Source organism: Exophiala xenobiotica, assembly GCF_000835505.1.
Source record: "Exophiala xenobiotica strain CBS 118157 unplaced genomic scaffold supercont1.4, whole genome shotgun sequence".
Lineage (NCBI taxonomy): Eukaryota > Fungi > Ascomycota > Eurotiomycetes > Chaetothyriales > Herpotrichiellaceae > Exophiala > Exophiala xenobiotica.
In genome coordinates this window covers 370255-389616 of record NW_013562491.1, presented here as the reverse complement: position 1 = coordinate 389616, position 19362 = coordinate 370255, and the positions used below count along the sequence as shown (strand labels likewise).

At 51.5% G+C, this 19362-nt stretch overlaps 8 protein-coding genes across 9 annotated transcripts; 6 read left to right on the top strand and 2 right to left on the bottom strand.

Annotated features, from left to right (window-relative positions):
• Nucleotides 1-273: 273 nt before the first annotated feature.
• Nucleotides 274-2453, top strand: PV05_06302 (uncharacterized protein). The gene is made up of 3 exons (XM_013459023.1): nt 274-830; nt 902-1443; nt 1495-2453. Exons 1-3 carry the CDS (start codon nt 614-616, stop codon nt 2248-2250), a joined length of 1515 nt encoding a protein of 504 aa, XP_013314477.1. The 5' UTR covers nt 274-613; the 3' UTR covers nt 2251-2453.
• A 215-nt stretch (nt 2454-2668) lies between these two features.
• Nucleotides 2669-3752, top strand: PV05_06301 (uncharacterized protein; the record flags this gene model as incomplete). Its single annotated transcript, XM_013459022.1, has 3 exons — nt 2669-2942; nt 2995-3068; nt 3145-3752. Exons 1-3 carry the CDS (start codon nt 2866-2868, stop codon nt 3750-3752), a joined length of 759 nt encoding a protein of 252 aa, XP_013314476.1. The 5' UTR covers nt 2669-2865.
• Nucleotides 3753-4444: 692 nt separating this feature from the next.
• On the top strand, nt 4445-5732 carry PV05_06300 (uncharacterized protein; the record flags this gene model as incomplete). The annotated part of the gene is made up of 5 exons (XM_013459021.1): nt 4445-4823; nt 4876-5367; nt 5426-5505; nt 5556-5642; nt 5700-5732. The coding sequence occupies 5 exons, from the start codon at nt 4445-4447 to the stop codon at nt 5730-5732; spliced, it is 1071 nt and encodes a 356-aa protein (XP_013314475.1).
• A 604-nt stretch (nt 5733-6336) lies between these two features.
• On the bottom strand, nt 6337-8454 carry PV05_06299 (uncharacterized protein). The gene is made up of 2 exons (XM_013459020.1): nt 8344-8454; nt 6337-8294 (listed from the first exon to the last, which is right to left on the bottom strand). The coding sequence occupies exons 1-2, from the start codon at nt 8434-8436 to the stop codon at nt 6777-6779; spliced, it is 1611 nt and encodes a 536-aa protein (XP_013314474.1). The 5' UTR covers nt 8437-8454; the 3' UTR covers nt 6337-6776.
• Nucleotides 8455-8588: 134 nt separating this feature from the next.
• On the bottom strand, nt 8589-10217 carry PV05_06298 (uncharacterized protein). The gene is made up of 2 exons (XM_013459019.1): nt 9963-10217; nt 8589-9908 (listed from the first exon to the last, which is right to left on the bottom strand). Exons 1-2 carry the CDS (start codon nt 10032-10034, stop codon nt 8763-8765), a joined length of 1218 nt encoding a protein of 405 aa, XP_013314473.1. The 5' UTR covers nt 10035-10217; the 3' UTR covers nt 8589-8762.
• A 147-nt stretch (nt 10218-10364) lies between these two features.
• On the top strand, nt 10365-11447 carry PV05_06297 (uncharacterized protein). Its single transcript, XM_013459018.1, has 2 exons — nt 10365-10869; nt 10943-11447. Exons 1-2 carry the CDS (start codon nt 10570-10572, stop codon nt 11069-11071), a joined length of 429 nt encoding a protein of 142 aa, XP_013314472.1. The 5' UTR covers nt 10365-10569; the 3' UTR covers nt 11072-11447.
• Nucleotides 11448-13508: 2061 nt separating this feature from the next.
• On the top strand, nt 13509-16071 carry PV05_06296 (acetoacetate-CoA ligase). Its single transcript, XM_013459017.1, has 2 exons — nt 13509-15646; nt 15699-16071. The coding sequence occupies exons 1-2, from the start codon at nt 13715-13717 to the stop codon at nt 15864-15866; spliced, it is 2100 nt and encodes a 699-aa protein (XP_013314471.1). The 5' UTR covers nt 13509-13714; the 3' UTR covers nt 15867-16071.
• Nucleotides 16072-16632: 561 nt separating this feature from the next.
• On the top strand, nt 16633-19311 carry PV05_06295. Of its 2 annotated transcripts, XM_013459015.1 has the most exons (3): nt 16633-16979; nt 17185-17340; nt 17394-19311. In XM_013459015.1, exons 2-3 carry the CDS (start codon nt 17238-17240, stop codon nt 18572-18574), a joined length of 1284 nt encoding a protein of 427 aa, XP_013314469.1. In that variant the 5' UTR covers nt 16633-16979; nt 17185-17237; the 3' UTR covers nt 18575-19311. The 2 variants fall into 2 exon arrangements, with proteins under 2 accessions (XP_013314469.1, XP_013314470.1); XM_013459016.1 differs by having other exon boundaries at nt 16633-17340.
• Nucleotides 19312-19362: the final 51 nt, after the last annotated feature.

Here is a 19362-nt window from a genome sequence, read left to right as displayed (position 1 = left end):
TGACTTTTAGAGCAGAGAGGATGTGCTTTGAGTTCGAGCATCAAGAACGAATCACGCAGCTTGAGAATTGTGAAAGCCGTTGAAGGATCTGCTCTTCGCTCAAGCAACGCTCGTTAGGGCAAGATCAATGATAGCGCCGCTGAACTTAACATTGAGCACAGGTGCAAAATATGTATACTTAGGTTACCTAGCTTGCTGGGTAGATACATAGGTATTTATATCCATAGGATGAAGTCGAGCTCCTCATTCTTGTTCCAGCCACGAATCCAAGATCTCGACAGGGGGATGGGGTTCTGACACTCGCCTACAAGACCACGAACCCTAGGCTACTAACTTAGGCAACTCGATTGGCCAGATTCCACATCCTGCGAACCAAGTTAGTGTAGAAAAGTCCATCTCAGATAGGCAGCTCAGTACAGGTAAGTAGCTGGTACTTATTGGAGTTGATCCATCTCCCCTGTGGTTGCGCTCAGCTCCAGTCCAAGATAACCTGTGGTGTCAATCAACGCCGAGGGTGTAACATCGAGTTTCACCTTCAATTGGATCTCCAAGATCTCTTCATCTTCACACAAGACTCGCCACCCGCGTCACACAGCATCTTCTGCCGCTCAAAATGATTTCCTCCTCGTATATGAATCTGTCAGTCTTGGTAGTCGTAACCATCCTTGGAGGTTGGTCCTCCCTGGTGGTCTACCGCTTATTTTTCCATCCTCTGTCCAACATCCCTGGACCCAAGCTAGCTGCTCTTTCACGACTCTATGACTTCTACTATGATTGCATTTTGCGAGGAAAATTCAGCTTTAAGATCGAGGAGTTGCACCAAATATATGGTGAGTGTACTTTCTCGGGACTGTTGAAGCATTCATCGTGATCGTTCTCTCTCGACTGATCGGAAGGCCAGGACCTATCGTTCGGATCGGACCCAACGAGGTGCATATACGAGATCCCGACTTCTTCGATGAATTCTACAACGTGACTAGCCGACTTGATAAAGATCCGTGGTATTACGCCTTCATCGCGTCGCAAGATGCGGGCTTCGGAACGGCAAATGTCGACCTCCACAAGGCGCGAAGGAAGGCCATGAGTCGGTTCTTTGCTTCTTCGGCCATTTCCAACCTGGAGTCATCATCGAGAGAGAAGGTGTTGAAGCTATGCCAGCGGCTCGAAGAGATGCGCAAGGACGGCAAACCTGTCAACTTGTCGAATGCATATCGTTGTCTGGCAGCCGATTCCGTGACCGACTACTGTTTGCCCAAAGGTTTCAACCTACTAGACTCGATTGATTTCGCCGACGACTACAACAAGCAGTCCCGCACCATATCATACATTGCCGTATGGCACCGCCATATCCCAATTATCATCCCGTTGTTCATGCGCATGCCGAAATGGGTTATGGAAAAGGCATCCACGGAGGGTGGAAAGATGGCCTTCGAATTTCAAGCCGTAAGCTCAGAGTTGTAGGAGGTATCTGAATCGCGACGCTGATATGTGCAGGACTTGGCCCGTCAAGCTGCCGAAGTCGTGCATATGGAAAAGAGGAGTGACGACTCAGTGCTTGCTGGCATTGTCAACTCGGACGCCATACCTGACAGTGACAAGACTGTCGACCGCATTACGCAGGAAGCGCGGACTCTTGTCGGTGCTGGGACTGAGACCACCGGAATATCTCTCGAGACCATCACATTCCATGTTCTCTCCAACCCTGATGTGCTTCGAAGACTGAAGGAAGAATTGTCCAACACAGCAGATGGATCCAAAGGGTCCGGAAGTCGCTTGACCACTTACAATGTAGTGCAACGCCTGCCATATCTCACAGCCGTCATCAACGAAGGTCTGCGCCTTTCCAACGCCGTCTCCGGTCGACTCGCAAGGGTAAATCCTCGAAGCGCGAATATATATAAATCCTATCATCTACCGCCGGGTACTGTCGTTAGTATGTCGATCAAGGACAACCACACCTCCGAAGGCATTTTTCCGGACGCTCTGTCCTTCAAGCCCGAACGGTGGTTGGCGGGAGGCGACGAGGTGAAAAGACTGGAAAAATACTTTGTGCCGTTCGGCCGTGGTGGAAGGAGTTGTATTGGAAAAGAGCTGGCACTCATGAATCTCTACTTGACGATCGCAAGTTTCTTTCATCGATTCGACGCAGAGATGTTTGAGACGAAGAGAAAGGACATGGAGATTGAGCATGATTTCTTTTCACCCTTTCCAGCAGCGGACTCCAAAGGTCTCAGAGTGGTGCTCATGTGAGACGATGGTCATGCTTCATGTAGCAAGCAGAAGCATTTTGCGAGACAGGTCAGCGGTTCAGACAATTCACCCAGACGACGAGACGACGAGACGACGACATGCGAAGCCGGCCTAGTAGCCTAAGTAACGTGGCTGGCATTCTATCGGCTGCTCAGCAGAAGGGGGTAATCGAGCGGCGGGTGGGTGGCAGGCCTATTTAAGCCTAGTATTTAACGAGACACGAGATACGACCGCTTATGCAGTAGGCACCCAGTAGGCATCCCGTAGGTGTGCAGCGCCCATCAGGCACCGAGTCTGGCAGCCAATAGCGACTTCTGTAGACAGCATGACCGGCCACCAGTGCCATCGCTTCTCGTACTGCTATTCTGTACCTGATGATGCCTGCAAACCTTTCAGATTTCTATGAGCACTGCACGCACTGCTACTGAGATCTCGTAAAAGCCTTCGATTGCCTCTGCACGAGTTTGTGAATGCCCATTCAATCTTATTCTTCTGCCTGGCTTTCTGAAAGCTCATATATCCCAATCATCTCCTCTTCTGAACAGCAACCAAAGACTCTTCAGTAACCTGCAAACCCGCCAACCAATACTCCCAACACAACCCTAGCCACCGACCATGGTTGTCGAACGCAACTTCGCTGGTGACCCTCACGCTCTACATGGGCATTGGGGTCCTCCGACCTCCGTGGCCAAGTCCGTTCTCAATGGTCAACATTTTCAACCCAGTTGCTGATCATGAAACTAGCTTTTGTGAAGAAGACTATGCTGTCACCGTGTACATCGGCGAGTTCGTGAACACGTTTACAAACCTCGCGTACGGTAAGTGTCATCATGTTTTAAGGGCAACTACGAAACCTGCCTAGGTATTATTCAAGAGCTAACTGGCAACCATCAGTTTACTGGGCCTTTCATGAGCTCTTGCCTGGGGAGAGCTTGCTTTCCACCACAGCTTTTCCCAACTTGGCTCTCTTCTTCGTCGGTGTCACATCTTTTGCTTTTCATCTCACCTTGAAATATGCAACACAACTATGTGACGACCTTTCCATGTTTTGGGTCTGCGCTGCTATCATATACGAATTGTATACCGTCGATCAGCCCACCAGTGTCAAGGTGGCTTTTGGCTTGACCTTGACCGCAGTTCTCGGAATCATCAGCGCCATTCACTGTACACTCTACCAACTCTGGCTACACAATTGGACGTTTGTTCTGTTGGTCACGGCCATCTGGCCGAGAGTATTGTATCTTATTAATCAGAAATTTCAAGGCTCGGAAAAGAGATACTGGCTTCAGAAATTCCGGGTCGGTGGCATCTGCTTTCTCGCAGGGTTCGTGGTGTGGCTCATCGATGGAGCCGCATGTGGCTGGCTGCGCGACGCCAGAGGGTATCTTGGACTGCCTTGGGGATTCGTGCTGGAATTACACGGATGGTGGCATGTCCTTACCGCGTTGGGCGCCGGGTATTGTGTCCGTGTAACCAAACAGCTGACGAGAGGATCGTCCTGAGACCCGGTGGACCTTGCGGCATCCGCGGCCGGCTAGTGAAGCCTCCTGCCCAGTGCTCACAGCCTCGCTACGACTATGATGAAATATGCTGCACCCATCCATGGTAACATCCGAGAGGGTGGGCAGCATACACGTCAACAGGACCACACCTTTTAGACGAGAAGATGCCAGACTGGCATGAGTACCAGCATGATGGAGAATCCAAGCCTCGCGACCGCCAACAAAATCTCCCATAGGCGGCTCGGCTCTCTTCGCCGAACTTATCAGGGCTATCAATGGTATCTCGGGTGGATCTCGATTGGAACCCTCTGACGTCTTTTTGTTCTTGCATCACACACAATGATCCATAACCACGCTCTTTCCGACCCTTGCGGCAATGCTTGCTGTCCCTCAGGTACGCGAAGCATTGAGGGATCTTCACAACTTATCAAGTAATTCGGCATCCCCTATTGATGGTACTCGTACCCCTATACAGTACTAGCCAGCAGGATGGCGTACCCCGCCCATCGTGCCGTCTACCACCACAACGTCACGCGCAAGAGCCAACATGGCTGCTATTCCAACCAACCACACCGAGAGCTTACAAGGTGTATACTACTTCCGGCGATCCCTGACCAAGTCCATTGAGAATTTTCTTGTTTTCTTGCTACAAAGCTCTCGTTCCTTTTCAACCTCGGTCCTCTCTTAACTTTATGCCTACGAGTAACACATTACCATCCACCATGTCTTTATATGCTTCACGTTTGAACCCTAGCCTGGTGCGGAGTTGCGTGCCAGCTATTCGCTCCATATCCAGAACATACAGCAAACCGCGGTTAGATATCCCACTGCTGAGACCTCAACAAGTCAGGTCCTTGGCCTTCGCTAGCGACAACACACCCAGTAACAAAGCGCCGCCACGCGAAAGGGACCAACAAGCACCCTCGATCAAAGAAAAGCTACCCGATCCCGAACAGTCGCCTTTTCGATTCCGGGAATTTGATCTCCATGGAAAGGTCTTTGTCGTGACAGGCGGTGGCCGAGGCCTTGGGTTGACTTTGGCGGAAGCACTGGTAGAAGCTGGTGGCCAAGGTATTTCGCGAAGTATTGGATTGCTTCATATGACACTGACGACTCGGAACAGTATACTGCCTGGATAGACTACCGGAACCCGAAAAAGAGTTCAAGGTCGTTCAGGAACGTCTGGGGCCAAAGTATGGAGGCGCCTTAAATTACGACCATGTCGATGTCCGCGAAGCAGGCAATCTGGACCGTGTGATATCCGAGGTTGCTGACCGTCATCAACGGATGGATGGCTTGATCGCCTGTGCTGCCATACAGGATGTGACCCCCGCCCTCGATTACACTCCTGAAAAGATTATGGCGATGATGGATGTCAACTATAAGGGTGTCTATCGCTCTGCTGTCAGTACTGCTCGGCAAATGATCAAGTACAATTGCAGCGGGTCGATTCTGTTGGTTGCCTCGATGAGTGGCCTAGTCTCCAACAGAGGCTTCACAACTTCTGTGTACAATTCGTCAAAGGCTGCAGTATGTCAATTGGCTCGCAGCCTTGCAATGGAGTGGGGAAAGGTTGTCAACGGGAAACCAATCCGAGTAAATGCGCTCTGTCCAGGTATGTACAGTTTATTCGACTGACTAGCACAAGACCAGCAAACTGAAATTCCCGGTAGGCAACATCATCACACCTATGGTGCTGAAAAACTTCGAGGACCAACCTGAATTGAAAGAACAATGGGAGAGCCAGAATATGGTAAGCACGACCTCCCAATAGGTCTACAATGATGCTAATCCATTGTCAAGCTCGGCCGTCTGTCCGAGCCCCACGAATATAGAGGAGCGGCTCTACTTTGTCTGAGCGATGCAAGCTCGTTCATGACTGGTGCCAATGTACGTCGGTTTCCACGTGTGTCTCTGGACCCCATGACTAATTCGATTGTCATTCAGCTCGTTATCGACGGAGGATACACAGCATGGTAAAGTTTTCACGCAATGACCCACGATTGAATCTAACCCTAGTCGACCGCCGGTGCACATCCGCGAAAACCGTTCCATGACTTGCTTGGACTGGTTGCGGCTTGCCGAGGCATCCCAGGATTTAGAAAAATTGCTTCACTGAAGTTGAGAGTTGCAATTCGACCTAGCATGGCCTACCTAGGTACATTTGGTTCGAGGGAACGATCTGGGATCGCTGTTGCCGCGGACATATCACTGTTCCGAAGGGCAGGGAAAAAGAGAATGTTCGAATGGGACCGCTGCGGAGGACCGGCTCATGGTGGAAAATGTGTATCAGCTTCTCCGTCATTCTGGAAGCGTGCAAAACGGGACCGACGACGAGTAAGGAATTGTTGACTAGTTTACTGACAAGTATAGTACCGTTCCAACAGATAACGATCGAGAATAGCCATGTATAGTACTGCATTCCGTGTTCACTTGCTGATCAGAGACATCCATGTCATACGGCTTGTATATTTCCTCAAATTCAGCCGAAGGGGAAGATATAATCTCAACACAATCCTCTCCCAATGCTCAGCTTGCCAGTACGAAGGGACTCCATTTGACCGTGATGGCATCACATTCGCCCGTCGCGTGTTCTGATCTAGACTAGAGAAGTTGAGATGCTTTGATGATCCAACACACAAACACATATTTACATGACTCGGATCCCGTACAAACGTACGGAGTAACACGATCGAGCCTGTACACTATTTATACACTACTTGTACTAGTATACGCCGGAAGCGTGGCCCTTTGTCTTGTTGTGTTGGTTATACAGAAGCAGCCAGGTGACCCGTGGTATCATTCCTTCCTCGGTGGTCATCGCCTGGGAATCGCAAAGTGCGCGCACGATAATAGTCCCCAAACCTCGGTGAAGGCCCAGAATCCGCCCTTCTCTGCTGTCTATGCACAATACAGTACGTCCAACTGGAAGTTGCGATAATATAACACTGCTGGCCGAAGGAATGTGCGAGAGATCGGGAAACGACACTTTCGTTTCACAATATTCGATACATTGACCTCCTTTTACTCCGATTGCCGTTCTCTCGAAGCCAGCGGCGCACTGGACCCCCTCTTAATGCGAACAGTGCCGGCGGCAGCATTCCTGTACGATCTCTCCTGCTCTAGGTCTTGTCGCCGTTGAGCTTCATATTTGGCAGCCGTGGTCTTTTTGCTCTCCAACTTTGCCTGTTCTTGTTTCTCCTGCGCCTTCTTTTTCCAGGCGGCACCAACATCGCCAAAGGCGTTGTTCCATACCTGTTTGCCTTGTGCTTTGACAGTGTCCACACCCTTGTCGATGAAACTCCGTTCACCAGACGACAACGGTTCTGTTGTGGCAGCCACCGACGCCTTGGGAGCTGCCTGACCAAGATTCATCTTCGAAAATGGTGTAGAGTTTGCGGAGGGCCCAGACGGGGAACCTCGAGGAGGTAGAGGCGTCATCCCTCGCCACCGCCTGAAACCGGGATTGTTGATTGCGGTGATTTGCGCCTGAGTGAAAATGCCGTTGACTAAGAAGAATATCTGAACCGCTGCTGATTGAAAGGATAGAAAGCCAAACGAAATAAATGGCAAGACCTTTTGGAGTGCTTTGAGGAGCGGAGGCGGATTTGCTTGTTGCTTGGAGGTGGCCACCATGTTGAAATAAGTCAGCGCGCCAACGGCCACGGGTAGCACGTATGTTGGGTCAGCTACTGAGAGGTCATTCACCCACAGCCACTGTTGGCTCTCGAATGCCGGAACGGGCACCGCTGCTGCGTCTCGTAGGAGGCGGAATGCACCAAACTGCAGCGGAATTTGAAGCAGTATGGGAATGAACGCCTTCGGAAGGGAAACACCATATTCTTTGTGTAGTTCTCGAATTTGCTGCGACGCTTCCATAGCGGCCTGCTTGTTGTTGTCCCGAAGACCTTCTTGCATTCTCGCACGGATCTCCGTTACTGCCGGTTGTACCAACTTCATTCTCGTGCCCTGCTCTGCTGCACCTGCTGCGGCGGGAAAGATCGCCGAACGCATCAGAACGGCCATAGCCACAATGGATGCAGACCATGATAGCCCCGCTGTGATATGAAGATGTTCCAGACAGAACTCGAGGATGGACGTCGGACCCCAGCCAAAATCAAGCCCACACACATCTTTTAAATAACCAATATCTTCCGGTATTGCAGCCAGGTCTGGGGTCTCCCCAGCCAGTTCTGATGCGGGAGTTGGGCCATGAGGTTTAAGGATCTGATTTTCCAGATTGCGTAGTGCTTCTGGCTCAACATCGCTCACAGGGTGCGGATGTCTGAAGGTAGGATCGGGGGCGTCTGCAGTGCCATGGGTGGCTTTAACCGTTCGTGTCGGCTCAAATAGTTTCTGTGTCGTCTCTGAGGTACTTTCCGAGGACGTTGCTGCTGCTGCCGCGTCGCTGGATGATTTATCGGCGCCCCAGCCGAACAACGATATTGACCGAGACTGTTGCGTCAGACATGATCTGGCAGAATTCGCGCCGCGAAATGTTCTCAGGGAAGAGAGCGAGCTCCGAGAAGCGTTGACTGAGAACTGTAACCATTAGTCTTGTCTGAAAGAGAAGTAGAATGGGGAGCCATACATATCGCACTTCTTGCGGACGAAAACCTGTCAGCCTTGGGCGGCCATTGCTTATCTGTCGAGCCGACCACCTCAATCCTTGAGAAACTGACATGGCGAGCACCCGAAGAGAAGGAAACATGCGGGCATAGAATCTATCCCAAGAGTCCGAGGAAAATGCAGAGCAACGCGTGATTAAGGAAGGTGCGCCGAAACACAAGGCCGGAGCCGATCAAAAAGTGGCCTGAGTAGCAGTAGAGCTGGCAATTCTTGAAGCAACCTGTTGTATTCTAATCTGGCATGATGTCTTCATCAAGCCTATGCTATGCTATGGTATCATATCTGTCTGCCGTAATCTTCACGGCGCAGAGCCAGTGATCAATGCCCGCAGCTCGTCAACCAGCAACTCCGCCAGTAGTAATGGAAGCCAGCGGCCGCCCCTCAAACGTACTTCTGCACCACAGCTCCTCCGCGCTTGAGTTCTGCCATCTCTCCAAGAACCTGTGATTTATCGATGAGCTCAGTAGTCGGGAAGGTCGTTTGCAGCACGAATTCTCTGCTTCCAGGTTCTGCGCGTCGGACAAAATCATACACATCGCCAATGGTCTGAGTTGTGTTGAATCGGCTGGTCAACCTCGTACCGGAACCCAAACTGATTCTCAGAGTTACTGTAGGCTTTGACTCATCAACGTCAGCAGTAGGAGGCGCTGCAGCTGCTGGAGCAGAAGCTGGTGCAGTTTGTTCCGAGGCGAAGGCTCCTGGCATTGAAGATGCTCCAGGTGTCGGGCTTCCTAGTCGATGTCCAGAGCCTCCGAAGGGCTTGAACTTCTTCTTGGGCTGGACATACTTCTCGTTGTGCTGTTTGATTTCCACATCCACCTCCTGGCCTGGCTGGACGTTCATGATGTTCAACGGTGCTCTTCCTTGCCGAATCAAGTTCAAGATTTCGGCATTTCTTGGATCGTCGATTCTGTACAGGTCACCATCGTCAATGCTGAAGCCATCTCGCCAGAAGTGTAAGACACGTTGGACACGCTCCGCTCTTGCCCTAGGCTGAGGAGCGGCTGGGATTTCGCGTGAAGGGGAATCATCTCCGCCTAGGGTGCGTGCTGAGCCTGTGAAGAAGGATTTCTTGGTCGGGGCATCTTTTGGTGGAGGTCCACGTTGCTGCGCCTTTTCCAGGATTTTCTTCTTCAAGTCGTCTGGATTTTGTACGGCAAGGCCAGACTTCTCGCCTCCAGCGAACATATCTTGCTTATCATCGTCGTCTGAATCGTCTCCAGCGGCACCAGCGGCACCGAAGTCGCTTAATGTGGCAAACTTCTTCTGGGCAGATGTACTATTTTTTGGATCTAAAGGGTGGGTGGTACCCATACGAATCGGCTTCAGGGGTTCTGTAGGTTCTTCGCTGCCCAGTCTGCGACCAGTACCGAGTTGAGATTGAGGGGCATTTGAGGATTCTGGCTCGTCCTCGTACAGGTAGTCTGAATCATCTGCAGCATCTTCGGTATGATCTTCTTGAGCAGCGTAGTAGTTTGCAATTGCACTTTCGAGGTTCCAATCATTGGCGGCGAGGAACTGTCGGGCCTATGGCATGTATTAGCACCAACTCATGCTTCTCTCGAAAGCCAAGATGTGTACCTGTCGATTTGAAGTGTTTGCAAATGCAGTAAATCGTGCAATGAGGGCGTCGTGGTCTGAGGTGTCGGCCATGATGGAATCGGTTTAAGGAGGGATGGCTGAGGAGGAGAGGAGTAGAGAATCGGAGGATCTTCTATACTAGGAGAAGTTCAAGACAACTGCGAGTTCTAAAAGTTTCTGTGATGATTGTAAGTGAAGTAAGGCTAGTATGTGAGTGGCATCGGGGTGGCTTAACAAACTGCGGCGAGGGAAGTAAATGAATGGTACGTCACTGGACGAGGCCTGCGTTCACCGTAGAATCTGCCTGTGATTTGCTGCTGGCGGATGTCGTGCCTGGACTGGACTGGACCGGGATGCTAAGTTAAACCGAATTATTGAAGCTCCCAATTAATGTCATTGTAGAAATATTGCAGCTCCCAATTCACGGCAGTCTCAACACCTACCCTCTACGCTGCTGCACCACTCTTCGTTTGCATCTTGGTCCAGCGCGGCTCGGTCACTCATCGTCCCTTCGACTCTCTTCTGAAGATGTACGACTGTAGACCAACTTCTTGACCGACCCTCATCCAATCGACTTCCATTCTCAACATCATCAATCATCCCCACCATGGCCTCACATTCCGACCAGTCTCCCTCACCACCGCAAGACCTCTCTGGGTCGCAATTGACTATTCCCTCCGACTCGGAACCATTTTCCTCATTGTCTCCTCCGTCTTCATCACCACCTCAGTCTTCAGACAACAATGGCTCGCAGCCCGTCATAATATACAAACCTCCGACGTTTTGGGGCATACTGAGAGGAGCTGCTATTAATCTTGTACTGCCGTTTGTTAATGGCATGATGCTGGGTTTCGGTGAACTTTTGGCACATGAATTTGCCTTCCGCCTGGGTTGGAGTGGAACAAATGTAAGTTTAAAGGTGTAAACAAGAACATTGCCGACCCTATCCTTGTTCAAGGACTGACATGTTACCTGCCTAGGTATGGCCGCGGCATCGAGGATCTCATCCAATTGGACCTGGAGTAGAGATGAGAGATGATCCTGTTGGACGAAGGAGGAGAAAGGGCAAATTTGACCCGGATGTCATTGATGCTGCTTCGTTGGAATAAGAAATATCTGCTTACACTTCTCAAAGACAAAATTTGAAATTCTAGGATGCCGATCTGACGGGCAACGCCAGCGATGCTCAAGTTTGTGATGTATATACTTCCAAGAAGAAAGAGCGAGGAAACTGGACTATCCTTCGCATTTGGAGGTCAGCCACGGTACCAATAGAAGAAAGTCGGAAGCCTGGCAAGTGCATTCAAAATGTCGCCGCTTGCTCCGTTCGCACTCGTCCGCGTTGGCCTCACATGCATCCTCCAAGACCCCCCAGGGGAATGTTGTTTTTTGCATTGCTGTTCAAATATCACCAGCCTACAACTATCCACTCATCATTATCCCTGCCGCTCCTTTCCAGCGTCTGAGAGTCTATCTCGAGCAACAATAGGACCCTTCGCCTGGTGCATCATCATCATCCTCCGCCATCACAACCACCTATCTGTAACTCCTCTTCAACTTTCTTGCCGAATCATACACAACCATGGCCTCTACTCCTTCGTACGACAGAGATGTATTCCAGGTCACCAGTACACTTGTCCCCTCCACAGGACCAGACTACAAGATTCTTCTTATAGTCGTTGGTGGTATCTGCCTATTTGCCTTTGTTGCAGTTGCTCTTGGCTGCTGTGTGCCCAGATGTTTTCGCAGCCGGCGGCAGAAGCAGATCCGGGAGAAACAACTGGAATCGGGTTTGCGTGGCGGTTTGACGCCTCCCTCTTCTGCCTCGACACTAGCACCACAATCATCTGCAAGCCTATGCGCCTCCACCCTGGCACGGGACAATGAGGCACAACGACAACCCATCATCTAGAGAAAAAGTGTTGCTTTGTTGGCCAGCCGTGTCTTCTTCGGCAGCGAGACAGACATGTACCCGAGCCAGCAGGAGCGGAAAAAGAACAGACAGATGCGCAGTTCGTCGATAATGCTTCCTGTCGACGTACAAGCTCTGCAGCGTAAGAAGGAGGCGTCGACCACACACGGAGAGCCTGCACTTGCCACCGACCAATCCCCTGCTCACGGACAATTACCACCACCCGAATGATTGCCTGCTCCTCCATTTCATCCTCCGACTGCACATCTGGATGCGCACACACATCAAGGCAAGTTTCATGAAAGAAGCGAAATGTTTCGGGATTGGAGACGAGATGTGGGAGAGTCCATGATTGTTGGATAGGCATGCCACTCTGAACACATAGTTAGAGTCGAGGACTATACCGTGGCTGGGAGTGCCCACCACCTATCGCAGTTCAGGCTTTGGGAATCCCGTGCTGATGTCCATCTTCTTAGGAGGTCATGCTGGCCAGTGTGCTTGAGTTCAATATGAGACATTCATCACTCCTAGTCTTGACTCTGGAATTCCACCCAGCACGCACACCGCACCGAGATGCCACGTCCGTTTCGTTTTGCTTTGGGCATCGGAAGTGCCGTAGCAGGGCGTAATTGTAGAATCTCATGTATCTCAGGAGCTATAGCAAGCCTACCGTGCATACCACATCAGGTCGGCAATAATCCTTACACTCTCAAAACTTCGAAGGCCATGGAGACCCACTAGCTATTATCCGCACGCTGTGTCCAACGAGATGAAGTCAATGCGAAGGCGCAAGAAGGTGGCTGGAGATGCATAATGCATGGTATGATCCTACACCTGAAGGAGGGAGTTGCAATGCTGTAGGCACGCGTCACTTACTTGCTGATCAACTTAACCTGAATCATTCGGTTCTTCCTAAATGTCCGGCCGGGTCCTCCGTCCCCAGCGGGTTAAACCATCTTTCGACGGCATGAAGCTTGGGAGAGAGCTCGAGCTCGACGGCATTCAGTCCGAAACACGTCCACTCGATGTCGATGGTATATACACACAGCATCCATGAGATCGGCCGCTTAGACTTCCATTCTGTTGGCTCCTTGGATCAAAAAAGCAGGACTTCGGATCCGAGAAGGCAGAAATTCAGCGTCCTGTACGGAGTACGGAGACGGAGTATTCTTTCAGACATATTCGGCTACTGTGTCTGCGCTCGGAAACGATATCTTTCGGCAACGTCCCCGGGGTTTCGCCCTCTTCATTATTCTGGTCCTACGAGTACGGCTAGGTCTACCACGGCCGATCCCGGCAATCCGACCGTCGTCCAGAGCACGACATCTACTCGTACGCGTAGGACCTACACGGACCTACTAAGGTACCTAAGTGATCCTGTGGGAACACCATCCTCGGCTTGATTACGATCTCCTTCTCGTTGGTCCAGATTGTCTCTTGCTCACGTAAACTAGGCTTCATTAGTTTCGCTGTCCCGCTTTGCCCGGAGTTTGCTCAATCTTCATGTTCTCCGGCCGGTTGTGGGACATGCCCAGGGCGCTGAATAGCCAATGATATCCCGACTTGGGGTACGAGGGTACCGAGGCTGTTCTGCACCCTCCACGACCCTCCTACGGAGCGGCTATATGATATCGTATGTATTCGGGCGAGGCCGCTCTTGACTCTTTGTCGTTTTCCCCAACTTTCTGTCCTATTGCTCACATCTGTCCTGGCCTTGGATCACGATTCTTCGGGGGTAACAATTGGATCTCCGCGTTGCTGGCCTTCATTTCCAGGTTGACCGTCGACCATCAGCCAAGGAGTAGTGCGAGCGAGACCGAGCAGGCGGATAACGGGCACCATGGTCGAAGAACATCCTATCCCTCGAAAGCTATGGGTGCACCCGGACCCCCAAAGTACAGAGATGTACAAGTTCAAGACGCGACTGCAGAAGAAGCTCGGTCGGACGTTCGAGAGTTACGACGACATGTACGACTGGTCGTGCTCGAATCGTTCCGACTTCTGGAAGTTTGTCCTCGAGTGCTTCCCGGTGGTCTACTCTGGTACAGTCCCAGACAAGGTTGTCGACGAGTCTGCTCGGATGGACTCTATTCCGCGCTGGTTCCCCGGCGTGAAGATGAATTTTGCCCAGAATATACTCTTTTCTGGTGACGCCAACGGCAAGCCCGTCATCGACGCAGCCAAGGCTGATGACAAGGTGGCCTGCACCCAGGTACGAGAGGGCAGTTTCCTCGAACCGATCCGTTATTTTACCTGGAAGGAACTGCGGCAGAGAGTGGGCAGACTATCGCAAGCAATGAAGGCTCAAGGGGTCAGCAAGGGCGATCGGATTGCCATTGTGGCTAGCACGAGTATCGATACATTGACCGTGTTTCTTGCTACGACGACCCTCGGTGCGCTGTTTAGTTCGAGTAGCACCGACATGGGTGTAAAGGGAATTCTGGATCGCTTGACCCAGATCAAGCCGAAATACTTATTCATGGATGACTGGGCGGTGTACAACGGAAAGAAGGTGGACTTGAAGCCAAAGATGAAAGACATCATGGCTGGAATGGATGGCATCACTGAGTTTCAAGGTATTGTGACACAGGCTCGATTTGATCATTCGCCTGCCGACGTGTCGTCCGTCCCTCGGGCGCAGACGTGGTCGAACTTTCTCTCTGCTGCCAAGTCTTCAGTTCTCGAGTTTGAGCCGACCAATTTCTCGGACCCGTTCTTGGTCGTGTATTCTTCAGGGACCACAGGTCAGCCGAAATGCATCGTCCATGCGATTGGTGGCGTGGTGCTCAATGGGCACAAGGAAGCCGGGCTTCATTGCCAGCTCGGGCCTGAGTCGACGCAACTCCAATACACAACCACCGGGTGGATCATGTATATGGCGAGCGTCCAGGCGTTGCTGAGGGGATGTCGAATGTTGATGTACGATGGAAGTCCATTTGTGCCTAATATCACGAACTTCGTCAAACTCCTTGGCCAGGAGAAGGTGACTCACCTGGGTATAAGCCCGAGATATATGCAGACCTTACAGGCAAACAAGATTGCGCCAAAGGAAGTGACGGATTTGAGCAATTTGAAATTGGTGACGAGTACGGGGATGGTGCTGTCAGAACAGCTCTTCGAGTGGTTCTATGATCAAGGCTTCCCTCCTTCAGCCCAACTGGCCAACATTTCGGGAGGCACGGATTTGGTGGGATGCTTTGGGTGCGGCAATCCCATCCTTCCAGTTTACTCCGGTGGTTGCCAAAGTCGCTCTCTCGGGATCCCTGTCAAAGTCTGTGATCAGACAATCGAGGGTGGTAAAGCCGTCGAGGTCGAGGACGGCGTGCCTGGCGAATTGATTTCTTATGCGGCCTTCCCTACCATGCCAATCACTTTCCTAGGAACGAATGGACCAAAGCGATACTTCGACAGCTATTTTGCTCGCTTCGACAATGTCTGGACCCATGGCGACTTCATCATGATACATTCCGTGACGAAACAGGTCATGTTCCTCGGTCGGTCCGACGGCGTGCTGAATCCGAGTGGTGTGCGATTCGGGTCTGCGGAGATATATAACATCCTTGAGTCTAAGTTTGCAGACAAGATCAGCGACAGCATTTGTGTTGGGCAGAGGAGACCCACGGATGACGATGAGCGGGTGGTGCTGTTCTTGTTGATGAAGCCTGGTCATGAGTTCACGCCAAAATTGATCAGAGAGGTCAAGGAGGCAATCCGAAAAGAAACCAGTCCCAGACATGTACCCAAGTTTGTGTTTGAAACGAAAGATATTCCGGTATGTGGCCCTATCCTTACATTCCACTCTCTGTCGTGCTAACAATGTGTAGACCACTGTCAATCTTAAGAAGGTTGAATTGCCGGTGAAGCAAATTGTGTCCGGCAAGGTGATCAAGGCATCTGGGACGCTTGCAAACCCCGAAAGTTTGGACTATTATTACAGATTTGCGAAGGACGAGAACCTGGTGGATTTGGCCGATCCAAAGGCGAAACTGTAAACATGTTATGCTTTACTCCGAGGAAGGCAGCGAAATAGATGGTGGGTTCCCAGTAGATGTAGACACCGACCAGGGCGTATGGAAAGTGCGATTGCATCCAACTTTGGTGAGGAGGGTAACAAGCAAGAACCTGCTCGCAACTTGCACTCTCGTCAGGAGAATTGAGGCTCAATCGTCTCGGTCAACCTGGCTGCAGAACCTGACGTACATGAAGAGTCACATACTATGTAGACTCAGGACACTTGCCGGCGATTCAGTCCCATCTCGATTCCGAACGTGTCTCGCCTCAGGCTTACCTGCAATACTGATTGCGTCGGCGCCCTCAAGCCACTCGACTGCACAGTGTTTGAGACGAAGAGGCAGCGGTTATGCAAGCTTGCGACATGATCAAGACTGATGCTCTGTGTCTGCTTCGAGCACTTTCGAGCCAACTGCATACCACTCGAAGGCCGTTTCGAAGGTCAACGACCGACAGCGGCGACAATCATGCGACGACATCATCACGTTGATCTCTTGTCGTGTTCATTGGAGGTGAGTTCACTCGGTCAGATGGTGGTGAAACAAAACTGGCCGCCAAGCCGGTTGGTCGGTGGGAGCGCGTTACTTACAATCATTCACAAACTGAGAGTTGTCAATGTCAACAACATTGGAGGATTCTGTATATCGAGAACATCATCTACATTTGATCGATTTATACATTCGGACACAACTGTCTAGATGTCAACATCTTCAATCTTCATTCCAGGCTGTCATCTTCAAGAGAAGAACCACTCTACGCGCGCACTGACGAAATTCGACCATCCTGTCGCGTCCAAATTCATCTCCACTTGACGCGTTCTGCCGTTCTTCCCTCGATCCCCCTTCAATGACAATCTCATCCCTCGTTGTTGGATTTCCTGCGTGATTCCTGGACAACCTGCACTTCACTGCAGCAATTCGGCCTCTCCACGACCCAATCGCTCCCTCAGGAGTCGTTCCTCACATTGAATCCTCGGTCACCACCAGCAGTAGTCGACCGCGCTACTATCTCGGTCATCCTCTCCACGTCAACTGTCCATTTCCCTGTCCACTCTCCAGTCAAGGATCTCGCGTTCAGCAGCTCCGCGTCCTGAAGTACGTCCTACTTGGTCTGAGCTCCCACGATCCCACCATATACCCTCCCTTTCCCTCCTCGCTGTAGAGGTTTGCTTCTACCTTGAGCCTCCGTACCAGACTTTCCCATCTTATCCCTTCAAATTGCCCCGTCTAGACTCGAGATAAACAACAAACAACACCAGAGCGATCAGACCAGAACTGACCAGAGACACCCGACTTGCAGAGTCGAGATCTTCTCACGAGTATGTGGACACGCTCATCCAACACTTAACGAAAATGGCAACCCTAGTTCCTTTTACCACACCTGCTCGTCAGCCCTTCGGCGTCCTTAGCGACACCAAGGTTCGAAGCTTACAGAGCTTGAAGAACAGACAGAATGGTATGCTGACAGCCTAGTTTGAGACAAGGTCAACTTGCTAACATATGCTTCAGCTATTACACCCAGCTCTGTGCCGTCACTCAAGCGACGCGCCCCCTCCCCGGAGATGGGCTCAGATAGTGAGAACATTGACCCGAATATGCTCGATTCTCTACAGAAGCGCAAGCGCTCAGCCTTTGAGGACGACGTGTCCGCCTCCAAGGCGAGTCGATACTCCTTGAATGTAACCTCGAACTCTTCCACCTATGGGAAACGACGTCTTGAAACTCCTGCCAACTACACACCTCGACTTGATACAATCATCAAGCCCTCTGCCACAACACTAGCCTCTGCTCCGGCCGCAGCTGCAGGCCGCTCGCCTACACGAAGACGCTCAAGCCTCCTGAAATCCAGCAAGCGTCTTAACCTTCCCACCTTCTCAGTGGGCACGCAACCTCTCTCCCTGAGCCTTTCGGCAGCACTAAGCGGCACCAAGAAATCTCAACGCCTACATCAGTCAGGCAAGTCGCAATCCCGCGGCTCCACAATTGAAGACAGCAAGCCGCAGTCATGGTTCTTCGACATATACGAAGAAAGTGAAGAGACGCAGGAATACCGTATGAATGAGTGGACCATGACCCAGACCGCCACAGGGCTGGACATCAGCGACGACGAGAGCAAAGCCGTGTCCAAATCAGAAAAGCTCGACCGAGGAAAAGAGAACGTTGATCCAAATGAGCAATCCGCGCCCGTCACACGATCCATGGCTGCCGCAGCCGTTGCAAGACAGGAGAAGGACGTGATCGCTATGATGGATGATGAGCCACGCACCCCTCTGGCTGATCTTAACCCGGCCAAGTTCTACGCCGAAGGCCTGGACGCAACAAGTGTGGTGCTTGTCCATGACGACGATGCGGAGACTGACATCGAGGAGGAGACAGCGCCCGCACCTCGAGACTTTACATTCCAAGCTCCTGCGTCCCTGACGGCAAAAGTCATTGAAGACCTAAACACACCTTCGCTGGGCGAGATCCTCCGCTCTGCCACACCTTACAACCTTGAAGCTTCCGACGCTGTCCCTATTGAGCAATCTGACTTCGCTGCTGTCGAGAACAATGGAAGCGAAATCGGAATTGAGATCTGGGAGAGTGAGAGCGCCAAAGATGAGAATGAGAAAGTCGAGGCTGATGTTCCTTTCACGCCGGGATCCTCGGGTGTTGGTGACGAGAATGTCTTTGCACTGCAGGAGCTGTGAACACATTCCGCGCCTCATTGAACCCAGAAGAGTAGGACGACCCACGTCCTCGCCCTCGCCCTCGCACGGGCGCACCGTCTAGACGTTCGGGCTCGCAGTCTGCCTCAAAGGGGCATTAGACTCGACCATCTATGCCTCTTGGAACGACTACTCTGCTGAGGAGGGTAGTCGTCACATCCCGTCTCCACGTCGACGAGAGGCAGCGCATACCTCATACGCCGGTCGAAAACGACTGCTGATCTAGGAAGAAGGGCGAAGGGCGGATATTCCCTCAATACACAATCTTGTCACCCTCAAATGTGCTCCTCCAACGTGACTCACTCGCTGGATGCCCTCGCCTCCATCGGCAAACAATTGCAGATCAATCTGCCCGCCACAAACCTTTTTCACACAAGCTCTCCCTACGTGCGAAACCGCTCCGACGCCGTCACAGCCCGGAACACACAAGCCTCCCTCCAAATCTCGCGAGCTGGTCAGTCAGGCGCCTGTCGATCAATCACCTTGTCCTTGGGTAGGAGCTTCGACTTCGCTGTTCTGCATCGTCCTGTGAGATTGCGGTGCTTTGCTTTCGGTCTGGATTTTTGACTCTGATATTCAATTCAAGGGGAATGGATGGTCTACTGTTTTTGATTGTACCTTCGGGCCGGGGATTGTTATTGATTGTACTTGGGGACTCTGGGGCGTTTTCATAAATTTCCAAAAGGAGAAAGAATGCGAATGGCTGAATTTGATGCACGGAATTTCTTATTTTCCTTGTCCCTGTCGCAGAAGCCTCTCGCACATCCTGC